Source organism: Camelus ferus, chromosome 6, assembly GCF_009834535.1.
Source record: "Camelus ferus isolate YT-003-E chromosome 6, BCGSAC_Cfer_1.0, whole genome shotgun sequence".
Classification (NCBI taxonomy): domain Eukaryota; kingdom Metazoa; phylum Chordata; class Mammalia; order Artiodactyla; family Camelidae; genus Camelus; species Camelus ferus.
The window spans coordinates 65740242-65766304 of record NC_045701.1 but is presented as its reverse complement, the minus strand read 5'-3'; the positions used below and the strand labels follow the sequence as shown (position 1 = coordinate 65766304).

Below are 26063 nucleotides of genomic sequence, written 5' to 3'. Positions count from 1 at the left end.
GGAAAGAAATAACAGACGTCTTTCTTTCCAACGTGTAGAGCTGTGAATGATTAACTTTGACTAGAAAGGGAACGGGAAGTGAGAGCAGCAGGACTGCGGACATTGTGGGGCTCCTGCCCAGTCCTGCCTGGTCCTGATGGGCAGCTTGCTGGGTGTTTTGCTTCTCTTGTCCTCATCTTGACAACAACCCTGCAAAGCCGTGATACTGTGTATCCCCATTTGTCAGATGAAGCAGTTGAGGCCTAGGTAGCTTCATTCAAGTTGCACAGCCGGTGAGTGACAAAGGCTGGCTGGATTAACATTTTTTTGAGCATCCCTTGTGAACAGAGCACCAGATGGCCTTTAAGTACATAAAGATCTAATTTGGTCCTTTTTAATGCTGTGCTGGCATAGGTCTTTGGGGGTGTTTTAATGGTTGTCATTGTTTTTTGTTTATTTTTTTAGTGGAAGTACTGGGGATTGAGCCCGGGACCACGTGCATGCTAAGCATGCCCTCTACCACTGAGCTATACCCTTCTCCTGGCTTAGGTCCTGTTATCCCCATTTTATAGGTGGGCATCCTGAGGCTGAGACTGAGCTCTTGTCCAAAGAAACAGAGCTAAGGAGAGGTGTGGGCTGGGGCCCAGCTCTGTCCAGTTATAATGGCCAGTTCCTTCGGGAGCCCCCCTGCTGCCTGTACTCTTGAGTTTCTGGGCTCCCAGCATTCACATGACCTGGGGGTAGGCGGTTAGAGAGGTGCCCTTTCAGAGCAGAGGAAACTGCCTGGTGGATCAGCACCACGCCCAGGTGGTGGAAAGTAAACAGATCTGGGTGGAGATGTTCTTGAGGACTCTGCTTTTCATCTGTGAGTGAGCCAGCTGACAGCTTGCTTTGAAAGGCGGGCAGCCAGCCCTTGATAAGTTAACCAGATAGTCCTATTTATGTTACCGGAACACTGGGCATCTGAGATCACTGCTGGCAGGCCTCTTCTTAGACAGACTACCCAGTGCCCACTCCCTGGCCAGACCAGACCACGGGTAGGGGTCAGAGGGACTCCATGGTGGCCTGAGGGAGAGGGGGACAGAGAATGCTCCCTGGCTGGTCCACAGTGACCTCCTGCTGGGGGCCGGCAGACGCTGCAGAGACCTTGGCCCTGAACTCTCAAGGGGCCCCTGCCTGATGCTTGCACGTGATGGCTGATGGCAGCAGAGGAGGGCGGGCTCTGACTGGCAGCATGGAGGGCACCACCCAAGGGGTGTTTGAAGTTGAAGCAGGGGGCCAGGTAGAGGGGCTGGCTGGTGAGCTGATTTCTCACTTGATAAGCCTAGACCAGGGTCCTGGTTGGCTCTATTCCAGGGAGAGGAAAACCACATGATGAGAAGCCTGCTTGTATGGGAAGCCCTGTTCCATCTTCAAAAGGCTTAGAAGCTTGTTTGGGTTTTTTTGGGTCTCTGGGCTGGGGTGCTGTCTCTCATCTCCCCTAGTTAACAGTTTGCTGCCTAACTCTTGGGGTGGATGTATGTGCATAATTACTGTCTTATCCTCATGTCCCAGTCCCTAATTATGCCTTTCTTTGTAATATTTTCCATGGATAAGGCACTTTAAAGTTTTTCACAACCCTTTCTCTATATAGTATCTTATTTTATTCTTACTAATTCTTTTAAATAGACCGAATAATTTTTCCCTTTTCATCTTTTTTCCATTCTTTTTTTTTAACTTGGAAACGTTTGTTTTCTCCCCCTGATAATTCCTGAGCACTGGCCCTCCACCCACCCCGAGCAATCCCAGAGAAATGGGAAGTTCTCTCTAGCTCTTCCGAGAGGTCTGACTTTACAGATAAATGGACACACTTCCAGACAGACTTTCTTATATTTGCATAGCTTTAAAAAAAAACACACAGAGAGACAGACAATGACTGCACATGGAATAAAATTCAAAAGAAGCAAAAGTGTGTTCTGTGAGAAGCAGGTGTCCCACCCTCCTCTGTCAAGAGCCCCCGGGCTCCCCGCCCTGGGTGCAGCCACCGTGCCAGGTCCTCGTGTGCCCTTCCAGGGATATTCTGTCAGAAAGCTTTTGTGGACTAAACTCATAACAGGTGTCTTATTGTGAGGGGTGGGCAGTCCTGAGACCAAAACCTTGATCACGCTTTGAGCCATTGAGATGAAACTGCCCCTGTGGAATCTGCTGGCCTCTCCTGACAAGGAGCGGAGCCTACACATTGCAGTCAGCCCCACAGGGGAGCAGAAGTTTGTCCCCGGATGCTCTGCTTGGTTGTGTCTTTTACTTTCGCGTGTTATGATGGCACAGGTTGTTGGGCTCCAGCCTGCAGGGTCTGAGGGCCTCGTTTGGGGTCACATAGCTGCAGGGGGTTGAGGTGACTTCTGTGAGGTGTCACACACGCCTGCCTCAGCCAGGGCAGGGCCCAGGTTTCCTGACCCCTGTCCTCCGAACAATCACTCCCCTAGAGTAAACTGGGGCTGGTGTCCAGTGTCAGGATCCCAGGGGAGCAGGAGGATGTGCCTGGGAGAGTTGCGGCCAACATGTGAGCATGAGGCCTGGTGGCCAGTGAGGTGACACTGCTGTCTCCTCACCCGCTGAGCCAGCCTTATTTGGTTGCAGGTAGGTTATCTTGTTTGCTCTGCTGTAAGACCAACGGAGAGGTCAGCCAGGAGTGGACGGCCTGGATTGTGTGCGGAGGCGAGTAAACATCACAGAGGAGAGTGCCAGCAGAGAGGAAGGCAGGGAGGATTGGGACCCGCCAACCACTTTGGCAGATGCCTGGGCAAAGAAAGAGAAAAGTCATCAGTGATTCAGTTACAGGCGCGTGCTGGCGTCTGGGAGGATTTTGCTTCCGTTTTTTTTTTTTTTTGAGTTCATGTGATCGCTCACATAGTTTTGAATCTCTGGTACAAACTATTTTGTGTACTGCTTTTTTGTTAATTACATATAAGCCTTTTCCCATAATCATGTATAGTTTCAGAACCTATCATTTTGGCTGTCTAATGTTCCATTAAGTGGATGAACCATAATTTACTTAACTAATACTTTATTAATAGAATTCTAATTTTTTCCTTTCAAATAATGCTGGCAAGAACGTTTTTGTGCCCGTGGCCCTTCTCTGTCTTTAGCGTTATTTACGCAGGATGGCGTCCCAGCACTGGGCTAGGGGTTTATGCCCATTTTAGCTCCCCTTGGCGGATCGCCTTCTGCTGGAGTTGTACCGCATCAGCCTGCCCTCTGTGACGTGTTGTGGCTTTGCTCTCATGCCCACCCTTTAGTGGGAATTAGCAGAAACTTCTTTTTGCAAATGTTATAAATGAAAATCGGTACCTTTGTTTGAATTCACAAAGCATGGTGGTGTGCGTGCGTGGAACATCTGATTATTGTCGCTGGTGACAGGTGTGGGTCCTTGATCAAGCCCAAAGGAGCAGAGACCCTGTGGCCCCTCACAGTAAGTCCACACAAGTTTTTGCTTCCACATTCCCAGACGGCTGATGCTGGCGGTGGGCTGCTGGGAATGTTAACTGCGCTGGTCACAGCTGTTAACACTCCATATGCTCCTGTGCGGTAACTCTTTTGTTAGGGGACTTAGAAAGATTTCACACTTTCCCACTGTGGAAATCTGTGGGATTTAGCCGGGGCAGATTGAGCCCGCCAACATCTTTTTGGGGGTTTGTGGGATATCGTATTTTTTAATTGTACCAACATTTAGAAATGAGAGGACTCACAAAAGTCCAGATTTCTGACCCTTCTTCGTTGGAGGTCTGGCACCAAGGACCCATATTCCCATGTGGAGTCGAGAGATGCCTCCTGTGCCCTCACCACCCCTGCCCCAATATGAGGTTGGTTCTAATTGCCATTTATCAGCTTGTACGCTGGTGACCAGTTCTCTGTGCCCATGTTCCTTTCCTGAGTGGAAAACCAAAGCATAGCCCGGGAGGGCCACTGTTTCAAGAAAAATGCATGAGCGTACATGCAGCCCAGCTCCAGTGTCCTGTACTACCCCACCCACTGTTGGAGCCTGGCCAGGCCCATGTGCAACCTTGAATTACAGTGCTGAATAGTTACACTCTTTGTCTCTTAAAATCACCTTTGTGCCAGATTAAACATGGTAGATGCTTCAAAGTCAGTGAGAAGTGGAGCAGGAGTCCAGGTCTCTGCCTGCCTCTCTGTCTCTGTGCAGGGCCCTCCAGGGTTGGGCAGCAGGGCTGGAGGTGGGTGCAGAGTGGAGAGGGGCTGCCAAGAAGCGCTCTGGGCCTCACTGTAGCGCTGTGAGCACTTCCGGCATGATGCACAGGCACTTTGCTGAGACCTGTCTGCGTCCCTGAGCTCATCCTGCAACCAAGTGGATCTACCGAAGACCCGTCATCTCCTCAGCTCCTAACCCCTTAGGCAAGCTATGAGACAAAGCAAAGGCCCCCTGATGGAGCTCTCGGAGCAAGGGGAGGGTTGGATAGGGCAGGGCCTAGTTGAAAGTAAGGCAGTAAAATGGTCCCCTGCCCTTTACTTGAATGAGGCTGGCCGGGGTAGCACAGCCCACTGTGCTGGGGCATCTGGGCTGGAGGCTGTGGGGCCAGGCTCTCTAGCCACGGGCATCCCTTGTGGCTGTTGGCTTTTCGTCCTTGCTGGACCCCTGGGGCACTGCTAAGGGAAAGGTGCCCCAGAGCTCGGCCTTCAAGACCAGAGCCTACCCACGTGGGAGGAGAGAGGCTGGGTGTGTGGTGTGCATGGAGGGGCTGGCTGCTGACCCTGCTCTCTCCCCTCCTCGGGCCCTGTCAGCCTCCTCTGCTGGGGACCCACAAGGCCACTGTCAAAGTAACAAGCTTTCTTGCTCACACACCTCAGTTTTAGCCTTCTCCCCAAAATACATCAGCACTAGTCCACAACAAGAGTTCTCAGACACAAGGTGCCGTCGAGGGGACGCAGGGGTGGAGCCCAGGATGGAGCTTGGTGGCTGGAGGCAGGCAGGAGGATGTGGGTGGAAGCCCAGCTGGCCGAGTCCTTCAAGGCCCTCCCTGGGGAGGTTCAAGGGGAGCTAGTTTGTCTCCTCCCTCCTACCACTTACTGGGCACCCTCTAAGCGGCAGGCACTTTATATATATTTTCTTGTTAATCCACTTGACTTTTACAAAGTGCTGTCACTGTCCCTGTTTGACGCTCAGGGACCTGAGGTTTAGGCAGGCAAGTCGGAAGGTCACACAGCTGGTAAGGAGAGGCTCTGAGCACAGGGCCAGATCTGGTTTCCTCGAAGAGAAGGGCATGCGCTTCATCACTGAGTTACTGCCGCTCTCTCCTCCCTGGCTGAGCTTCGGGCTGGGTGCTGCTTGCTGGGGGGACGTTCCTAGTTGGGAGGTGCTCAGAGGCCCCTTCAGGGCAGTTACCTGTGGGGCCTGGGTCGGGGTTTGGGGGTTTTAGCCAAGCACAGTCCCTGAGGCCTCAGAAGCGGGGCTTTGTGTGGGGAGTCAGGACAAACACAGGGGTGTCTTGGCCTCCAGGGCTCTGGGTCTGGTTCTTCAGGAAGTGGGGCTGCTTTTTACGGCACTTTTCCTCTTGCAAAAGTGGTATCTTTTACCAACACAGCCTCTTCCTCCTTCTTCTCATCCCTGCCCCCCCGTTAAGCCTGGGTGGTAAACAGTGAGATCGCACAGCACCTCACCTGTGGGATTCTGGTGATTCCCACCAGGATGCTGGCCACATTAGACCTAAAGCTATCCCTTTGAGCTGCTGGGGTGGCCTACTTCCCTCACTCAGCAGAAACCCCCCCGGCAGAGGCTGAGTGTGGGCCTGGGATGGAGATGAGAGCAAAGTGCTGGAGAAAAACAAGATGAGGCGTGTATAGCCCAGTGGTAGACTGGGTGCTTAGCATGCGCGAGGTCCTGGGTTCAATCCCCAGTGCCTCCATTTAAAAAAAGAAAGAAAGAAAAAGAAAAAGAAAAACAACATGGTGGTAGATGACCCCCCTCCCCCCATGGACGTACAGTGGGTTGACACCCAGGCAGAGGTGCATCTATGGACAGATGACAACTGAGAGCGAATAAGGAACCACTAACTAAATTATGTGTATTTGAAAGATTTTTGAAATCTTTAACATGTTTTACACAACAAAAAAATTATGCTAAAATGAAAATAAAAATTAAGTAGCCTCTCATCCCCTGTAGGTTTGCAATACCAACCCTGCTGCCCTACGACATCCCCTTCCCTCTGAGCCGTCTTCTGCTTCCAGAGGGTCCCCGAGAGCACTTGACCCATAACGCCCCCGCCCTGAAATCGTTCAGAAGCAGCTGGGTCTTCAGGGACCCTCTCTCTCTGCATCGAGCCCTCACTTGCACCTCCCCCCAGCAGCCTGATTTTTACACCCGCTGGGATGTGCACTGCCCAGGGTGGAGAATTTTGCCATTTTGTTCACTGCTGTGTCTCTGACTCTGTGCCCTGGGACTCTAGGGTGAACACTGAGTCTAGATGTGAAGCTGACCAGTGGCCACCGTGTAGTGGGATGGGGCAGTGACGGAGTGGGTGTGGGGTGCTGTGAGCTCCACGCCCCCAACCCTGATGGGGTGGGTGGCTGTCAGGAAGGCTTTCTGGAGGAGGTGCTATCGTAGCCTGATCTTAGAAGATGAGTGTGAATTAGCCAAGCATGACACAGAGGACATCACAGGCTGGGGAATCAGTATACACCCCTGCCTACCTCCAGTCTATGTGCCAGTCTTACAAAGCTTTGGGACAGCACACACAACCCTCTTGTCTGTCGTGGGAGTGGGCTGGCCTACCGAGTGGAGATGTGTTTGCAGGGAGAGAGAAGTATCCGGCGTAGGTAAGTTCCTATGAGACATGATTTAAGGATGAGGCCCAACGTGGGTGTCATAATGTTGCCCCCTCCTGCCCACCTGTGCAGACTGATAATGCCCCTTCTTACTGCTCACAGGCTCTTCAACTCTTGCTTATAAATGTACGCAGCCATTTCTTCTCCCCTGTGATCACTGGTGTGGCATTCCTCCCCTCTCCCGCCCATTCACTGCCACTTCTCTTCAGAGTTCACCAGGGCAAGAAGAAGTGGTGGTGTGGGATTATGAGTCTGGTGACCTTTCTGAAGAGGAGGGGTATTTCTAGTGTGGTTTCTGCTGTTATGATGAATGACACACTGTCACCATTGCAGCTTTGCGGGACAGGTGGGAAGAGAGCTGGCTGGCCCAGCTGTGGGGGACTGAACTTTGGCTCTTGAGCTCCCATGCAGTCGAGAGTACCACTTGGTGCAGAGAAACCTCTAGTTGCTAAGGAATGGCTTGGATCTGGAGTTAGAGTTCTCTCTGTGACAGCTGGGAAGAGATACTTGCCCAAGTTTTGTTTGGATGGGCATGTGAAATTTTTATTTCTCTTTTGTTGAGTGACCCTGTTCCTTGTGTGAATCCCCGGTGGGTGAGGGTCGGGGGCTGTTGGCACAGGATGGCTTGGTTGGTGGCCTGCCTGATCATTATCTACTTAATACAGAAGCTTCAGTGTTGCTGCTTTTTCCCCCAGATCAGAAATTGACCATGCCGATGGTCTTCATTTAGTCTCCTTACATTTCCTTTCTGAAATTCTTGCTCATACTTTTGCAGCTTAAGTAATGTGCCTCCACCCCCTACCCCCAACACCCACACATAACATGTTATCCTGACACTGCGCCTCTGAACTCTGTCCCCGACAAAACATTAATCTTCTTCCTTAGCTATCTGTCGAGTGGAGAAGGATTTAATAAACTAGTTTACACCAAGGTGTTAATGAGGCTTAACATGTTACCTCTGGGACATCTGCCTTGTAACTGTGAAGATCAAAACTAAGCCTTATAGTCTAAGAGGTAAATGGCTAAGAACGGAATTGTGGCACTTCTAAATGTGGGTGGTGGTGATGTTTTTGGAAGAAGGTTGGGAAGGGAGTCGTTAAAGGAGGATGCTACTTCGTCTATCCCACTGGTGCCCATTCATGCTGCTGGCCCTGCAGGGAGACCCCTCAGCTGTTGCCCTGTGATGATGAGGAGGAGGAGACGGTGGAGAACAGCCATGCTGAGAGGTTTTATGGGCTCTGCTGAGTGGCTTTCTTGCCTTCTTTGGTCCCATTAGATATCTTGACCAACAAGGACGACAACGCCAGCCAGCCCCATAACTTATATGGAACAGCTGGAAAGATGGCATGAGGCAGACAAGTCCTGGGGGCCCACTGGGGCCCCTGTGAGGGTCTCAGAGACCACATGTCTTGTGGGGGAGCCTGACCATTGGCTCTTCTTTCCTTCATGCAGACGTTTACAGCATGGTGCAACTCCCACCTCCGGAAGGCAGGGACGCAGATCGAGAACATCGAGGAGGACTTCCGGGATGGCCTGAAGCTGATGCTGCTGCTGGAGGTCATCTCAGGTGAGGTGGACTGCTGGCCTGGGGAGTGCCGGGGCAAAGGTGATGCCAGATGGGCAGGGCTACCCTGGGCCAGGATCAGGTGTTGCCCAGTGGCTTCTGCCACTTTGGGAATGCTGCTCTGATAACCTCTGCTTCTGCTCTGCCTCTGTTCAGGGCTAGCTTTAGGTCTCTCAAAAAAAGTTGAGGGTGACTTGTGAATTCAGACAAGGAAACTGAGTTTGGTCCTGGCTCTGCTGTTGACCATCTGCATGTCCTCAGACAAGTCACTACCGTCTGGCCTCAGCATCCTCATTTGCATAAAGAGGGGTTTGAAGGATGGTCTCTGAAGGCTCTCCTCCAAATGCTGGGATTCTGTGGTCAAGAATGCAACCAGGGCTGACCATCTCCAAAGGCTATGTCCACTGCTGTCTCTCTCCCTATATCCAGGTGATCCCAGTCCCTTATCTCGCCCCCAGCTTGGATTTGGATGTCCAGATATCTGGAGGGACAGCTCCCCCTGGATGTGTGTCTCCACCTTCTTATGAATACCTTTCCTCCACCACCTCCAAGGGTGGGGGGCCCCAAGATTCTAGCCTTGGCTGATGCACTGGGCAGTCTTAGCTGCTCTCTTCACTTTACCTTTCATCTTGATCACAGTCCAGCCTCAGCCTCGAGCCCCCTCTTAAATACTGAATTGCACGGGGCATCTCCACCCGGCTGTGCCCCAGTGTCCCAAACTGTGTACCATGCCTGGTCCTTGCAAATCTCTTTTTCCTCCTGCAGTCTTCTTGTTCTAAACCTAATCTAGGAATCGTAGACAGCTCTTTCTGTGCTCTTTGGCATTCACATTTCATTTATTCTACTTCCTTCTTCTATTAAACTTCTTTCATTTCTGTTACCATGGTGTCAGTGTGGGCCTGTGTCTGCCCTCACCTACATGATGCCCAGAGGCCTTCGAACCCTCCCAGCGCCTCCCTCCCCACCGCCCTAGTTACCCACACTGCAGCCAAGGGTTCTTCCAATGGCCCAAATATGGTCGGGCTGTTCCCTGCTTAAAACCCTTCAGTGCCTCTCTGGGGCTTTTCGCCTGCAGCCCATATTCCTCAGCATACCTAGCAGGAGCCTTCATGAGTGGGCACCTGCTTTGTTTTCAACTAACTATTTCCAAAAAGGTGTCGGACTTCAGACCCTCTGCCCTATGGGGACACCGTGGACACCGGCCATCCTCCCCTGCTGGCATGCCCTCTGCTCTCCTTGCTATTGTACAAGCCGCCCCTTCCCCTAGCACTTTACAATATTTCCACTGCAGGTGACATCTGTAGGGGGTAGGTGTAGGGGTTGTGTGTATGTGGTAACATACACATAACATACAGTTTATCATTTTGACCGTTTTTAAATGTATGCAGAGGCGTAAAGTACATTCACATTGTTGTGCAGCCATCACCACCCTCTGTCTCCAGACTTCATCATTCCACACTGAAACATACCATTAAAACACCAACTCCCCGATTCATCTTTCCCTAGCCCCCTCCCACCACCATTCGACTTTCTGTCTCTGAATCTGACTCTTCTAGGTTCTTCATATGAGTGGAATCATACAGTGTTTGTCCTTTTGTGACTGGCTTATTTCACTTAGCATAATGCCCTCATGGTTCATCCATGAAGTAGCATGTATCAGAATTCCCTTCCTTTTGAAGGCTGAATAATATTCCATTGGATGTATTCACCACTTTTTGTTTAGTCATCATCCGTCGATCAACACTTGGGTTGTTTCCACTTTTTGGCTGTTGTGACTAATGCAGCTAAGAACTTGGATGGACACATACCTGTTCAAGTCTGTGCCTTCAGTTCTCTTGGGTATACACCCAGAAATGGAATTCCTGGGCCCTAGGGTAATTCTGTGTTTAACTGTTTCAGGAATTGCTGTATCGTTTTTCTTTTAAAGTGCCCTTCCCGGCCTCCTCCTCCAACATGTCTTAGTTTAAACAAGCAATGAGACAAATCTGGCATTGTTCTTTTTCATTCTTCAAAACTCAGCTTTCATGGGTTTCCTCCAGGAAGGCTTCCCTGACTGCCACGGCCCCCACTCCTACTTTGAGTGGCTGCCCTCCTCTGGGCTCCTTTAACACCCCCCTGATTCCTCTGTTGTGTTATTGTCCACATGGTGGGGTCATTTTTGGCTCACATGTTTTCTCCCCACTGTACACTGAGCCCCTTGGGGCTGGAACGGTCTCATCTGTGTCCCAGATACTTAGACCTGTACTTGGTACATAGGTCATGCTCAGCAAATGTTAGAGTGACCAAATGCCCCGCTGGGCTTTTCTGCATAACCACCAGGTGCTCCCACATTATGGACCAGCCTGTGCACATCTGTGAGGCCGGCTTGTCTCTTTCCTGGAGCAGAGGGAAATGGAATCACAGAGACATTGCCTTTTCCTACTTGAACATCTCTGGAGATGGATAGGATGACGGGAGAAGGAAAGGGGATGCTTCCTGTAGAGATCCTCCAAATGTGGTCCCTGGACCACTCACACCAGAATCAGCAGGACTGCTTGGCCGCGTGCGGATTCCCGGACTACACTCCAGACCTCCTAAATCAGACACTCAGGAGGCAGGGGACGGGGGGGACCTGCAGTTAGCAGGTTCTCCAGGTGGTTTGTGTTGGGTGAAGTTTGAGAACCACCAGCCTTGCTGCCTCCACTGCCCTGAAGTCCTGTGCTAGCTAGGGTATGCAGCTGGTGGGCAGGCCCTAAGGGCTGGGACTCTAGCGGGAATAGCCTTCCACAGGGGGACATGTTGCTGCCTCCATCCTTGCTAACAGAAGGGACCCCTGTGGCATCTCATCTGCTCAGGGGGGCAGTAGGGTCCCTTGCCAGAGAGGGTGGGCAGTGGCCACAGCCTTGGTAAAGCTGCAGGTGCAAAGTCTTGATTGAATAATAATAAAACCCATGTCCTTCCTGGGAGCTTCCAGGCCAGATCACATGTGTGGCAGGAAGTCTGTCCTCTAGAAGCTGGGGGGCTCCTGCAGAAGTGCTGCTCTGCTGGTGGTGGGGTGTGGCCCAGCATCAGGGTCTCTCAGCCAGACTGTTGATGTGCTTGGAGAGTAGTGGAGAGGATGCAGCTGATCTGGTCTGGAGACCGTGGCAGTGGCAGATGCAAAGGCCCTGAGCTTCAGGCTCTAGGATGGTGGTTCTCAGCCTTCTGGGGTCCCTGACCTCTGAGAGACCCTGGAAGCTGTATGTCCCGTCCCCAGGTATGGGCACACATGTTGCACATAAACATTTCTCAGATAGTATCAGGAGATCCCTGGACACCTATATTCTGTGCTCTAACAGGGTGTTTGGAGAACCAGCTCCTTAAGCCCTGTTTCCCAGCAACTTCTGACCCTAAAGCCTGAACAGCGGAAGCTCCCAGTGGAAGCTGGAGGTGGGGGTGGGGAGTGGTAGCTGAGTGTGAGTGGAGGGTTGACTTGGGGCTGAGCTGAGGGTGCACCTGGGAAGTAGTAGCCGGTTCTCAAATGAGAGAGGGACACTGTGGGCAATTCCATTTTAACACACAAGGAATGTTTTCAAAATACTCTGGAGTGACCCACACTCCCTCCCAGGCCAAAATGGTCTAGAATAGGAGTTCAGGGCCTTCGTGTGTGCTGTTCCTTCTGCCTTGATCACCATTCCCTGCAGTATAGGCCTGGCTGCCTCTCACTCAGAGTCCTTCCCTGACGACCACTTCACAGCTCCTTCATCCTCCTCCCTACGCTCCTCTGTAGCATGTTTTTAAAGCATTTATTTAAAGCATTTATCCTTCTTGGTATTTGTTCGTTTGTGTATATTGCTCTGTGTGTTTCTCTTTCTCTCCTCCTACACATAAGGACATGAAGGCAGCAAACTTTGTTCATCCCCATATTCCTAGCTCCCAGCCAAGCCCCTGACATATATTAGGGGCTTAATACAGACTAGCTGAGTGGCCGCAGGCAGTTTGGATCTGAGAAATGGGAGAACAGCATCTCACTTGTGCCTTCTCCCTCTTGGTCTGTGTTCAGGGGAACGCTTGGCCAAGCCAGAGAGAGGCAAGATGAGGGTGCACAAGATCTCCAACGTCAACAAGGCCCTGGACTTCATAGCCAGCAAGGGGGTCAAACTGGTGTCCATAGGAGCTGAAGGTGAGTAAGACCTTGCCCTGGAGCCGGATTTTCTGCCCTGTGGAAACAGCACTTGCCGTCCAGTCTCAGCATCCTCCCAGCCCTGCCCCGGGGAACCCAGAGCCCACTCCCTGGCCTGCACCTTGGCAACCCCTCCGCTGAACCCTGGGACTCTGGAATCCTGAGTGTGTGGAATGCCATCTACCAGCTGCACTGCGCTGCGCTATCCCGAGTGGAGAGCTTGGTGATCTGGGGGTGCGTGCAGACGCTGGCCGGATGGAGGGAGGGAGGGAGCCCCTGCAAGGTGGATATCCACAAGCCTTTAGGAACGTTCTTAATAGCATGTCCCTGCACAGCAGCTTCTGGACTCTTTTCCCTTCACTTAAAGAAAAAAAATTAAAAAAAAAATCTCGGTTTAAACCATTATTAGCATGTTCTTGATGATTGAGGAAGTCATACAGTTTCTTGTGTGATTGTGGTGGCTCTGAAGGATTTGGGGAGGGTCGAGGTGATTAGCCTAGAATACTGTAACCAGGCCCCGTCAGTACTGTGTCTCATGAATTCATAAGTGTTCACTGGGCACCTGCTGTGTGGTACCAGAGATCAAAAGGTGAGTAAGACACAGTCTCCATCCATCCATCCATTCGAGATGTGACCTTGGCTCTGATTATTGATCACTTGCTTGTGGCAGGTACAGGCTGAAGCCCTTTGCACCAGTGATCTCATTTAATCCTCACCACAGCCGTCTGAGGTGGCTTTAAATATTATCCCCATTTTACAATAAAAAAGCAGATGTCTAGTGAGATCAACTTGTCCAAAGGCCCACCGTCAGCGAGTGGCAAAGTCAGAACCCAAATCTAGGTCTGTGTGACTCTGGAGAAATGCCCCAGAGGGTGGCCTTTCCTGGTGGTGGGGGGTGAATCTTGCTCCAATAAATCCATAGGAGCAGACATCTTCTCTGATTGATGACTCTAAAGTCCGTCCTCCTCTTTTTTTCCAGAAACTGAAAGGTTTGATGTTGTTCCATCCAGCTGAGGAACTTTAGCACAGGGGTGGGCGAACTACAGGCCTTGGAGTCAAACCTGGCTGACCCGGGTTTTTGTAAATATTGGAACTTGGCTACACCCATTTGTTTACATATTTTTAGCTGCTTTCCTGCTACAGGCAGAATTGAATAGTTGCAACAGTGACCATCTGGCCTGCAAAGCCGGAAAGATTTCCCATCAGGCCCTCTACAGGAAAAGCTTGCTGACCTGGCCTTATCGTGGACTCAGGCTGCTGCTGGTGGCCACCACAAGGGGCGGGGGGAGGGTGCCTTATGTGTGCCACCCCCTCGGCTGTGCAGCAGAGGCCATGTCTTCTGCATTCTCATGGCCCAGGCTCCCAGCAGCACCATGCATACAGTAGGTGCTCAGTAATGTTCAAAGGGCTTGCACATAGTGGGGTACTTTGCTCTGTGAGTGGGAAAATAGTCTCTGCCTGTTAATAAGAAGAAAAGAATAGATTGTTCTCTTAGGGAGGGATTGAGACTTGACAGGAAAAGTTTCAACCAAGCAGGGATGGGGAGCCTAAGAAGTAGTCAACTAAGGTTGTCTGAAGCAAGCCCAGATACCCACTGGGGCAAGGAAGTAAAGGATGTGTGAGATGGGCCAGGAGTGAGCAATAGGGATGAGTGGGGACTGGGGAGAAGTGGGGAGATATTGTCCTAACCAATTGTTGGTTCTAACTGATTGTTGAGATCTAACCAATTGTTGCTGTGTATACGTACATATCCAGCATTGCTGGATTTTCCAGTTTTTCAAAAGAAGCTAGAAGTCCAGATTTTTAGAAAGGAAAATTTAACAACTACCTAAAAAAAAATTTTTTTTAAGTCTCTGAATACCAAAGAGAGAGGAAGAAACAAGAAGATGGATGAGAATAGTGCTTGCTGAGTTCCAGATCTGTGCCTGGCCAGACAGGATACTTTAACAGGCATGTAGTGTCACCAGCCACCTTTTAGAATGAAAGAAACTGAGGCTCAGAGAAGTTGCTAGAAAGGAAGTGTATAGTATGGTGAACACAGGCTCTGGGCCAGACTGCTTCCATATGTCAGAGTCCAGATTAAACCCCAGGGGTCTGGGCTCTGGAGCTGAGGTCTGAACCTCTTCCCATCACCCCAGGGCATCGTTCCCTCCTCTGCAGGGGCGACCCCCGGGGGTCTGGTTTCTGTCTCGTGGAGATTCTTCAGCGTCGTTCATTCTGCCATCTGAATACTGTGCAGGTGGCTGCCTCCCTGGACCGGGGCCAAGAGAGAGGCGGGTTCTGAGTGAAAGCAGGATGTGAACAGCCTCATGGGTAGCTATAGCTCCTTCCCACACCCACAGCAGATGTGGTTAATCTGTCATCATGGTTTTTCCCACAGGCCCATTTGTGGCCTTGGAACCTTCCTTTTGGACCCCAGCATTGCAGGCAGCCCCCTGACATAAAGCTGCCTGTGAGATGAGCGTCCTTACTCCAAACACAGCGATGCCTGGGAAAGGGCCTGCCATTCTGGGGACCAGGGCAGGAGGGCTCTCTGGGGAGTTACATGCTGAGGGTGGAGCAGGAGTCAGGTGGGCAGTGGGGTTGGGGTGGTGTGTGGGTTCTTAACTGAACACATCTGTTGTCTTTGCCTACACTTGGCTCCTGTGTTTTCTGGATTGAAACTGCTTCTCTGGTAGGAGTGAGAATTCAATAAGCAAAACCCTCAGGGGTTGGAAGTTTCTGGGGAAGAAGGAGAGGAGTAAGTAGGGCAAGACCCAAAGAAGAAGCTGCCTTGTCTTCCCCGATCCTGGGAGGACCCTGAGCCAGCTGGAGGCTGGGGTATTTGGCCTTTACAAATAGGGCAGTGCTGGGAACAGGCACACTGGGTCAGGGAGGGGCCAGCACTACAGCCTCCACTCCTGGAAAGACCAAGCGGCAACACCACCACCTGGAGCTTTTTCTAGACTTTAAAAAAATTTCCCCTTGATTTGAAATGCTGTCCACAGAATTTCATACCTGCTTTTTCTACTTCCATCATTATAAAGATTTTTCCGAGTCATTAAAAACTCATGAATGTAACTTTCCATGGCTGTGCTAGTTGGCTACTTATTTGGCACAGCTGTGCTCTGTTCTGGCCATGGATCTGGTCCCAGAGGAGCCTGGGGGCTGTTATGTTTTCTGCCCACATACCCACCTGTGGGTAGTGTCCTCCAGTGTCCGTCCATTCATTCCACAAATGTGGATGGAGGGCTTTCTCTGTACCAGGTGCAATGCTGGGCTCTAAGCAGGGATGCAAAACAGAAAAAAATCTTTACCCTTAGGAAGCTGTGTTGTAGAAGGGGAGCGGGAGAATACACACACACACACGGGAGAATACACACACACACACACACACACACACACACGAGAATACACACACACACGGGAGAATACACACACACACACGGGAGAATACACACACACACACGGGAGAATACACACACACACACACGAGAATACACACACACACGGGAGAATACACACACACGAGAATACACACACACACGAGAATACACACACACCACACACACACACACGGGAGAATACACACACACACACGAGAATACACACACACGGGAGAATACACACACACACAGAATACACACACACACGGGAGAATACACACACACACACGAGAATACACACACACACGGGAGAATACACACACACACGGGAGAATACACACACACACACGAGAATACACACACACACGGGAGAATACACACACACACACGAGAATACACACACACACGGGAGAATACACACACACACACACGAGAATACACACACACGGGAGAATACACACACACACGAGAATACACACACACACACGAGAATACACACACACGGGAGAATACACACACACACACACGAGAATACACACACACACGGGAGAATACACACACACACACGAGAATACACACACACACGGGAGAATACACACACACACGGGAGAATACACACACACACACGAGAATACACACACACACGGGAGAATACACACACACACACGAGAATACACACACACACACGAGAATACACACACACACACGAGAATACACACACACACACACACACACACACGGGAGAATACACACACACACACACACGGGAGAATACACACACACACACACACACACGGGAGAATACACACACACACGGGAGAATACACACACACACGGGAGAATACACACACACACACGAGAATACACACACACGGGAGAATACACACACACACACGAGAATACACACACACGGGAGAATACACACACACACGGGAGAATACACACACACACACACGAGAATACACACACACACGGGAGAATACACACACACACACGGGAGAATACACACACACACACACGAGAATACACACACACACGGGAGAATACACACACACACACACACACACCACACACACACCACACACACACACACACGTGTCAGGTGGGGGAAAGTCAGAGGCCCAAGAAAGGCTCGGTGAGATGGAGGGAGGTGAGGGATATCCCGGGAGGGGAGAGCTGTGCGGAGGCCGTGTGCCTGGAGGGGAAGAGGGAGGAGGGGTCTGGGAGGCCCTCCTGACCATCAGCTTTGACTCAGAGTGAAGTGGGAAGCCAGGGAGGTTTGAGCAGAGGGGTGACAGGGTCTGGGGATTTACTTAGTCTCGCCTTGTACTTTGTATCTTCACATGGTTTCCCATGTGGGGCCATGATAAATAACCTCATAGCGAGCCTTACTCTGAATTTCACACCACTGGCTGTGGCTAGAGAGAGAATTTTACTCTCACAAAGTGAACTTCAAGATTCTTGCTACCTGTTGCCAGATTATTTCCCAGAAAGGTGTTTGTTTTGTTTTGTTTTGTTTTTAAAACCAATTTTTACTTCTAGCTGCATTGTGGTAGTCTTATGACCATCACGGTTTGTGTTTGCTTGTTTTTTACTTCACTAATTTTTTATTTTAATTTTTTTGGGGGGGGTAGTAATTATGTTTACTTATTTATTTATTTTTAGAGGAGGTACTGGGAATTGAACCCAGGACCTTCTGTATGCTAAGCATACACTCTACCACTTGAGCTATACCCTCCCCTCCTGTTAACTTCATTAATTTAATAGCTGGGAAAATGGTATGTTATTTCTTTAGTTACAAGTGAGATTGACATAAATTGGTTATTTGTATTTTGTGATGTGTCTATTCATGTCTTTTGCCTAATTATCTATTACGAATTTAGAGTTTTTTCCTTAACAATTTGTATAGGTTCTTTAAATGTTACAGGTATGAAATCATTGGGAGTTGCAAATGGAGGGGCATTTAAAAAATATCAAACCTCTAGGAACTGATTCTTAACTGGTTAACTGACTCTTCTTCCTGCCAGTGTGCTCTGCAAAATAGGAGCTGGCTGTTCTAGTTAAGGAGGATGGGCGTATGCTGCTACAGCTCCCTGTCTCTCTACCCCAGGTCCTCCAACTTTGGTCCTCCAACTTTGGTCATTGCCCTGCTGATGCCTAGGGCTCTGGGAGGGGCACTTAAACCCCACTCACAGCAGAAGAGTTACATCCTGTCCCATGGCCAGAGTAGATGCTGTTCCTTCTTTGCGCAGCACCCGGATGCAGTCTTGGCAGAGGTTCTGGTCCCCAGAAACTGCTCATACAGCAGCATGAATTTTGCCCTCCCTCTTGAGGAAGAGGATGAGATCTTAGAGTATTATTTCCTTAATGGAATCCACTCTTGTTTAAGGGCTTTGTGGGAAGCAAACCCTCGTGGACGTGGGTCCAGGGAATCAGGAGTCCCTGGAAGTTGCCCTGTCTTGTGGTTCTGTTGGGTGTGCCCTAAAACTAGTGTTGCAGGTGGGAAAAAATAAAATATTCTTTGAATGCCTGACTCTTAACTGAGAGTACCTCACCATGGGGCCAGGTTACCATCTCCTGTCTGGAAGCAGGAGTCAAAGTAAGGAGTCTGATTGCCACCTGTTGAGCCCCTAAGACCATAAGTGGCTGTTTCAGGCTCCTTAAAGACAGTGCTTGCATATCTTCGTATTTTCTGCCTCTGGGCCTGGTACCGAAAAAAAAAATTACTTCATAGAATTTATAGAATTATTTGAAAGGTCTAAAAGGTGCTTCTTAGACTGAACTTAGTGGTGTATCTCTTAGTTGTGACCTTGAAGCTGTTATTTGATTTTTTATTAAAAAATACCCAACTGATGGCATCATGAGGTTGATTTGTGAGCGAGTGGATTCTTCAAGATGGTAGTCTATAAACCTTTGTCGGGTGGTTACTTTCTGTTGCCTGCACTGGTTTTCCAGGTCTGAGTTAGAGCTGTGCTCGCCCAGAGGTCCCCATCTCACGGAAGTGCCAGAACATTTGTGATGACTTAGAAATCCTCTCCATCTTTCTTTTCTGTCAGGCTGCTGGACACCACTTGGGGTTTAAGACACCCTGTTCTCTGTTGCCTTTACTGTTGTACCCAGTCGAATCGACCACAGCCTCCTGGGGCCCCCAGGACACCCCTAAATAGACTTCCCTTCTGGTACCTGTGACATGTAATTGCACTAACTTTTAAAACATACTGACTTCCTTCTAGAAGTGGAGGGTGTGGAGCGATATGGGTCCTTGGGGAATTTGAACTCTGTCTCTGCTGAGACCCATCCTAACACGTCCTGCTGCTGTTTCTGTAGAAATTGTGGATGGGAACGTGAAAATGACCCTGGGCATGATCTGGACCATCATCCTCCGCTTCGCCATCCAGGACATCTCTGTGGAAGGTAGGTCTTCTGCTCTGTTCCACGCCAGCCCCTGCTCTGTTCCACGCCGGGCCCAGGCTTCCACCTCTTCTGACCCTTCACCATCACATCTTTCTCCCTGACAGTAGGGGCCGTAGCGTCAATAGGGCCTTGATCATGGGCTGCATCCTGGGCTGTTTATCCATTGCTGGCATCTGTCTTCCCTCCTAGTCTGCAGAGAAGTAAGAACTGTTTAGAGTACCGGTCCCCACAGGTGTGTTGGTCCCAGGGAAACCCCTCTGTGGGGAAGTGTATTGGAAACCCCACCTGGCTCTTGGGTTGTTAAATGTGAAAGAGTAAGGGAATTGCAGCTGGGAGAGTGAGCTGACTCCAGGTCCTCCACTTTACTCCCGTAGCACCCTCTGGTGGCCACTTCGCAGATCTGCAAGGGACCACTGTGGTCTGGAGCAGTGATCTTTGGAGGGGTGGGGAGGTTGGGGGGCAGGTTTGCTTATTTATTTATTTATTTATTGAAGTATAGTTGATTTACAGTGTTGTGTTAATTTCTTGTGTATGGCATAGTGATTCAATTATACATACATACATATATATGAAAAGGAATATTCTTTTTCATTTTAGGCTATTATAAGGTATTAAATATAGTTCCCTGTGCTATACAGTAGGACCTTGTTGTTTATCTGTTTGATGTATGGTAGTCAGTATCTGCAAATCCTGAACTCCCAATTTATCCCTCCACCCCCTCTTTTCACCCTGGTAACCATAAATTTGTTTCCTATGTCTGTGAGTTTGTTTCTGTTTTGTAAATAGTTCATTTGTCTCATTGTTTTTAGATTTAACATATAAGTGATATTGCATGGTATTTTTCTTTCTCTTTCTGGCTCACTTCACTTGGTATGACTTTTGATTTCATACTCCAGCAGTTTTTGAGCTTTATGTCTGATATGTGTGTATTTATTTTATAATAAACTATATTCATGTATTGCTATGCATATTATAAAACATACATAACAAAACAAATTTTAAAAAGATGAGATGGAGGTAATAAAAATATTTTAAATTCATTTTAATGGCCCAGAAATCTCGAAGATTTTTATTCAAAATAGTAATTTTTTAATGGGAACAATACGGATTAAGTTGCTTTCTTATGGAAATGTTGATTTGACACTTGGTGATACAGCAGTGTGAAGGTCTAAGTTTGGCCTATAGAGACATGGTATTCAGGGCTGAAGTGGTTAAAAAGATGCTCACAATCACTTAGGAACTGGTTCTTGTTAGTGATAATAGAAATCTGTTTTTCAAATAGCTTTCTCAAATCGGTGTGATTCTTGTGGACAGACTTCTTGTCGGCTCTGATTAAATTGTTTTAATCCTGTATTGTAGCTGGTGAGGAGCTTGAACTGGGAGGAGGACTGTTAACTTTGGTGATATTTTTGTTGTTGTATGCTTGTGCTCGAATTATTGCATCATGTTTGCAGGAATTGTTTTAACATCATTTTAAAGTATTTTGTAAATTGAAAGAAAATGAGTTCATCCACAAACCATTTCACTGGGTACCATAACCTGCAGTTCACAGACATGAACGCACGGGGTGCGGTCCCTTCAGTTCAGACACGTGGCTGCTTTACACACACAGCAACGATGTCAGTCTCAGCATTAAATATAAGGAAGCCCTATTTTTTAAAATGAGCGCTGAATCTGAGTAGGAGTCCTAACGCTTTCTTCCCACGTAGCTATGTGCACTCCACGGTCCTTCTAGATTCCTGGATTTGAGATTGCACAGACCAAACTTTCCTCCCCGAAGTGGCCACCTGACAGAGGTTGCTGACTTCTTTTGTATTGTTGCCATGTCTTTGAATAAAAGGGAGTGATCGGGAGATAGTCTAGAAGTTTAAAAGGCAATTTTCTCAGGATTTAAATGTATAATGTGGCCAGCTCTGAAAAGCTCCTGACTTCCTTCTGTGTTTCTCAAATAACTTCTCAGCCTTTGTCAAGGAAAAAGAGTTGGTGGCCTGGTAGCAGCAGGGTTGAAATGTAGGGGTCTTTGTGTGGACCCCCTGTGCGAATGAGCATGGGCCCTGTGGCCTTGGTGGGCCTTCCAGGAGCCCATGGCCTTCCCTCCACTGAGCCCCGCTGACCTTTCCACCTGTCATCCCCTCCCTGCAGAGACTTCGGCTAAGGAAGGGCTGCTCTTGTGGTGTCAGAGAAAGACAGCGCCTTACAAAAACGTCAACATCCAGAACTTCCACATAAGGTGAGTGGCCGGGGGCTGAGGGGCTCTCACAGAGACTAGGCTGCTTCCCCCAAGGACCCCTGGGCCCCTTGGCTGGGTCAGTCTCAGCTCCAGAACAGAACAGGGGCCTTTGGGAAAGAAGTCTTTTCTGGGAAGGAAGTGTCACTGACCCTTTGATGCCCTCTCTCCCTCCTGCCAAGCAGACACTCCCTCCTGGCTACTGCCTGCTACACCTTTGGTTGATGCTCATAGGGCCTCCAGGAGAGTGGGAAATTCCAGCCTGGGGCTCTGGATCTGAGCGGACGAGGACCAGAGACCTTGGTGGGGGTAGGGTTGGATGTGGCATGTGTATCTCACTTGCCAAGCTCCTCAGGGTCTTAGCCCAGTGCCTGGGATTGTGGCAGGAAGAAATGTCCTTCCCAGCCCGTCTTCTCCCAACCCCTGCTCTGAAGGGTTACGTATTCATCCTGAAAAGGAGACCCCCGCCTAGTGTTTTGCCCCTGGCGCTTGGCCCCACTCACCAGCGCGCCCCGCCCCTCCTTCTCTCCCCTGGGCAGCTGGAAGGACGGCCTTGGCTTCTGTGCCTTGATCCACCGACACCGGCCTGAGCTGATTGACTACGGGAAGCTGCGGAAGGTTTGTGAGCTCCTCCCCGTCCCCCAAGCTCCCACCAAGCTGAGCCCTCTGGGTGGGTGGGGGAAGGACAGGACTGGGCCCCCTGTTCTAAGAGCCCAGGGCCCAGCATGAGGGGTGTCAGGCTCCTTAGACCAGCTGAGGAGACGGCCCGTCTAGAAGCAAGAGAAAAACACTGCTTCTGTTAGGGCTGCTTCAGGACGTGTGTGCCCAGCACGTGTGTACTTGCTGACATGCCAGCCCGCCTGGAAAAATAGCAAAACCACCACAGCAGTTTTGGAGGGATGATGGAGTACTAAGCGGCATTTTCCCCTCTGGGTTTCGGGGTTTTGCGCAGTGGATATATCACTTTCATCATTTAAGATACCGCGTCTTCTGGGCCTCTGTCCCAGCCGTGCCCGAGACTTGCCGCCCGGTCCTGGGCAGGTTCCCGCCTCGCCTTTGCCTTCCCTCCCTGCGGCAGTCTGGCTGGGGGGTCTTGCTGCTGCTTGATGTCATTTATACTTTTGCTGTAAAGCTGCTGAGGGATTTTCTCGAGCGTATGTGTGTTAAGGAGCGGACTAGGACGTGGAGGCGGTGTGTCTCACCTCGTGGTGGTTCTTAGTGTCCCGACTGGTTAAGGGATGCTGGCCTGACCTTAGAGAGGCCTGTCCGGAACACTGTCTGTACTCACATCCTCCCTCTTGGTCCATCCGGCTCCGAGAAGCCTCGTGGTGCAGGCCTCCTGGGAGAGGGCACGTGTGCAGCGCTCTGCACACCCCAGGAGATGACCTGGAGCTCAGCTGAACGTCCCCTGTCAGTGTTTGGGTCTCTTGGCAAAGGGCTCCTAGGAATGACCGTTCTGGTATTTGTCTTCTTGACCTTGACCGTTGGAGAGCTCAGTGTTCAGTGAAGTCCCCTACCTTGCCTGTGCCCCTAGAAAAGGCCTCTGCTGCTTCCCAGTGGCCACACAAGGCTTGATGCTGCCAGTGCAGGAGCTGCTCCATGGCATCAGACCCTCTGTTTCGGGGTGTGGTGGGGTGCATTGCTGAAAAGGATTTGTGAGGGAGGAAAGGAGCAGGTTCCTACCCCCTCCAGAAACCCTGAGCTGGGCCTGAAGCTTCAAGCTGGGCCTCTGCCCACTTGGAAGGGCCCACCTGCCGAGGGAGAGGAGACAGTTGCCTGGCCCTGTGTGTGGCTGTGTCCAGGTGTGCGTGGACCAGGGGCCATCTCTTCCCAAGCTAACCTCCAGGGGGACAAGGGTTATCAGTCCTCCAATTCAGCCGCTTTGCAAAGAAAAAAAAAATCAATTTAAGAACGTCCCCCTGACCTGCCTAAAAGCTATGTGGCCAAACCCAGAGACCTTTTATAAAAGGCATCATCACACACTTCCTTACTGTTCAGCCAATGCACTTTCGTGACAGGTGTGCATGTGACTGTCCCTGCGTGGGAGTGCTGGGGTGGCAGCAGCCAGTTAATGCCAGCCTTTCCCCACCCCCCATATAATATGGGGCCTTGCTGACTGACTCTTCAGCACCCCCCGCACCTCCCCGCATTCCACAGACCCCAGAGGCCTGTGTCTGATCCTTGCCAGCTCTCTCCTCACCATCTGTCCCTTCCTGTGTCTTTTCCTTTCTCCCTGATCATGTCTGTCTCCCTGTTTCTCTATGTCTGTCTTCCTCTTTCTTTAATTCAGTAGCCAGCAGTAAAATCCAGCCCAAATCCTAGTACAGAGCTGTTTCCACTGAAACGTGGGTTCTTTCCAGAAAACACAGAGGTTGCCACAGCTTCTGGTTCTTGATAACAGGGGCGAGCCGAGAGCCCTGACTGAGAAGCGCTTCCTTCCCGCACTTGCTCTAGGTAGGCGTGGGAGCCTGGCAGTCCCTGGGGGCCAAGTGCGGCAGGTGGCTGTGCACCCGGGGCCTGAGGACGGCCTGAGGCCCTGGACGGAAATGACCTTTGCTGGTTGGCAGTTTCCTTCCTTCCTTCCTCCTTTCCTCCGTTTCTTCCTTTCTTCCTCCTCTCCTCTTTTCTCCCTTCCTTCTTTCCTTCCTTCCTTTCTCTCTTTCTTTCTTTCTCTTTCCTTCTTTCTTTCTCTCTTTCTCTTTCTCTCTCTCTCTCTTCCTTCCTTCCTTTCCTTCTTTCCTTTTTTCTCTCTTTTCTTTCTTTCTCTTTCTGTCTTTCTCTCTGTCTTTCTGCCTTTCTTTCTCTCTCTTTCTTTTTTTCCTTTCTCCCCCTCCCTCCCTCCCTTCCTTCCTTCATTCCTTCCTTCTCTCTCTCATTCTGGAAGCCATCAGAGACTTTCCCAGAAGGACTCCACCTTCTCTGTTTTGAGCAATTTCTTCCTGAAAGCATTCCCAAATGAATGTATTTATCCTTTTTCACCCCATGATCCTCACCTTAAGCACATGGGGAAACTGAATTCTAGGCTGACAAACCAGTTTGCTTTAATTTAGTCTGGGAAACCAAGAATAGTGTAGGAGATCCAGCAAGGAACTCCCCTGACTAAGTTGTGTTTTTTTTTTCCACATTAAAAATTTTTTTCTTCATGTGGTAAAATATACATAATATAAAAAGTATCACTTTACCCATCTTTAAGTGTACGGTTCAGTGGCATTAAGTACATTTGCATTGCTGTATGATCGTCACCACCATCCCTCTCTAGAAATCTTCATATTGTAAAACTGAAATTCTGCACCCCTTAAACCATCACTCTCCACTCCCCCTTCCGCCAACCCCTGACAACTGTCATTCTCCTCCCATGTCTATGAGTTTGACTAGTCTAGGTACCTAAGTAAGTGGAGTCATATCATATCTGTCCTTTGAGTCTGGCTTATGTCACTTAGCAAAATGTTTTCAAGGTTCGTCAATGTTGTAGCATGTGTCAGAATCTCTTTTTGTGGCAGAATAATATTCCGTATCCATTTATCTGTCCATGGACATTTGGGTTATTTCCACATCTTGGCTATTGAGTGTAAGGCTACCGTGAACATGGGTGGACACATTATTTGAGTCCCTGCTCTTCAGTTCTTGGGATCTATGTCCCAGAAGTGGAATTGCTGAGTCACAGAGTAGTTCTCGGTTAACTTTTTGAGGAACCTGCATAGTGTTTTCCTCAGCAGCTGCACCATTTTACAATATCACCAAAAGTGCACAGGTGATCTGATTTCTCCACGTCCTCACCAGTCCCCAGTAAGTTTTCTTGAGGAGATAGCAGAAGCCAGAATATAGTCAGAAGACGGGCTATTTGAAGGAGTCCAAATTTCATGGAATGGGACCATCAAAGGGGCTGGAGAGCTCCTAGTCCAACTCCAGAGTAACAGGTGGGTTACCTATCAGGTGGGCTGGTTGGTGGCAGAGCTGAAACCAGAAGCCAAGACTGATGGCTTCCAGGCCAGTGCCCTGCTCTCAGCATGCATTGCTTAGCGAGTCCTTCTCAGGCTGCAGGCCAAACATTCTTTATCCCATTTCTCTGAAAAGAAACTGAGGCTTGAGGAGGAAAGATGGCGTTTTAAACCTCCAGCTAGCAAGCCCTGGCCACGAGGCCAGCCTTCTACACTCAGAGCTGGGGCCTGAGGACTGAGCTGTGGGGGGGGGGCTCTCTGCCCCCCAGTCTTGGTGGTTGTCCAGATGGGGGTAGTCAGAGACTTCTTGTGCTTCTCATGTGCCATCTTCTTTCTCCTCCTAGGATGATCCACTTACAAATCTGAACACAGCCTTCGATGTGGCAGAGAAGTACCTGGACATCCCCAAGATGCTGGATGCTGAAGGTGAAAGGCGCTTTCCCTCTGGGCCTTTGGCTCGTCTCCCTCCTGTATCCAGCGGCCAGGAGGGGTGGGCCCCGCAGCCCGAGGCTGGAAGGGAGATGGCCTGGTCTCTGGGACCTCACTGGGAGAGCCTCAGGGTCACCGGCCTGTCAGGGATTCCACAGACAAATTCCCTGAGGTTTGGAGGAAGAGG

At 50.0% G+C, this 26063-nt stretch overlaps 1 protein-coding gene across 3 annotated transcripts in view; it reads left to right on the top strand.

Annotated features, from left to right (window-relative positions):
• Positions 1 to 26063, top strand: part of ACTN1 (actinin alpha 1) — a 90891-nt gene that overhangs the window by 40073 nt on the left and 24755 nt on the right. For all 3 annotated transcript variants that reach the window (XM_032482250.1, XM_032482251.1, XM_032482252.1), the window contains exons 2-7: positions 8251 to 8365; positions 12384 to 12503; positions 19196 to 19282; positions 21425 to 21512; positions 22049 to 22127; positions 25792 to 25873. In XM_032482250.1, coding sequence (XP_032338141.1) covers positions 8251 to 8365; positions 12384 to 12503; positions 19196 to 19282; positions 21425 to 21512; positions 22049 to 22127; positions 25792 to 25873 — 571 coding nt within the window. The remainder of the gene's footprint in view (positions 1 to 8250; positions 8366 to 12383; positions 12504 to 19195; positions 19283 to 21424; positions 21513 to 22048; positions 22128 to 25791; positions 25874 to 26063) is intronic.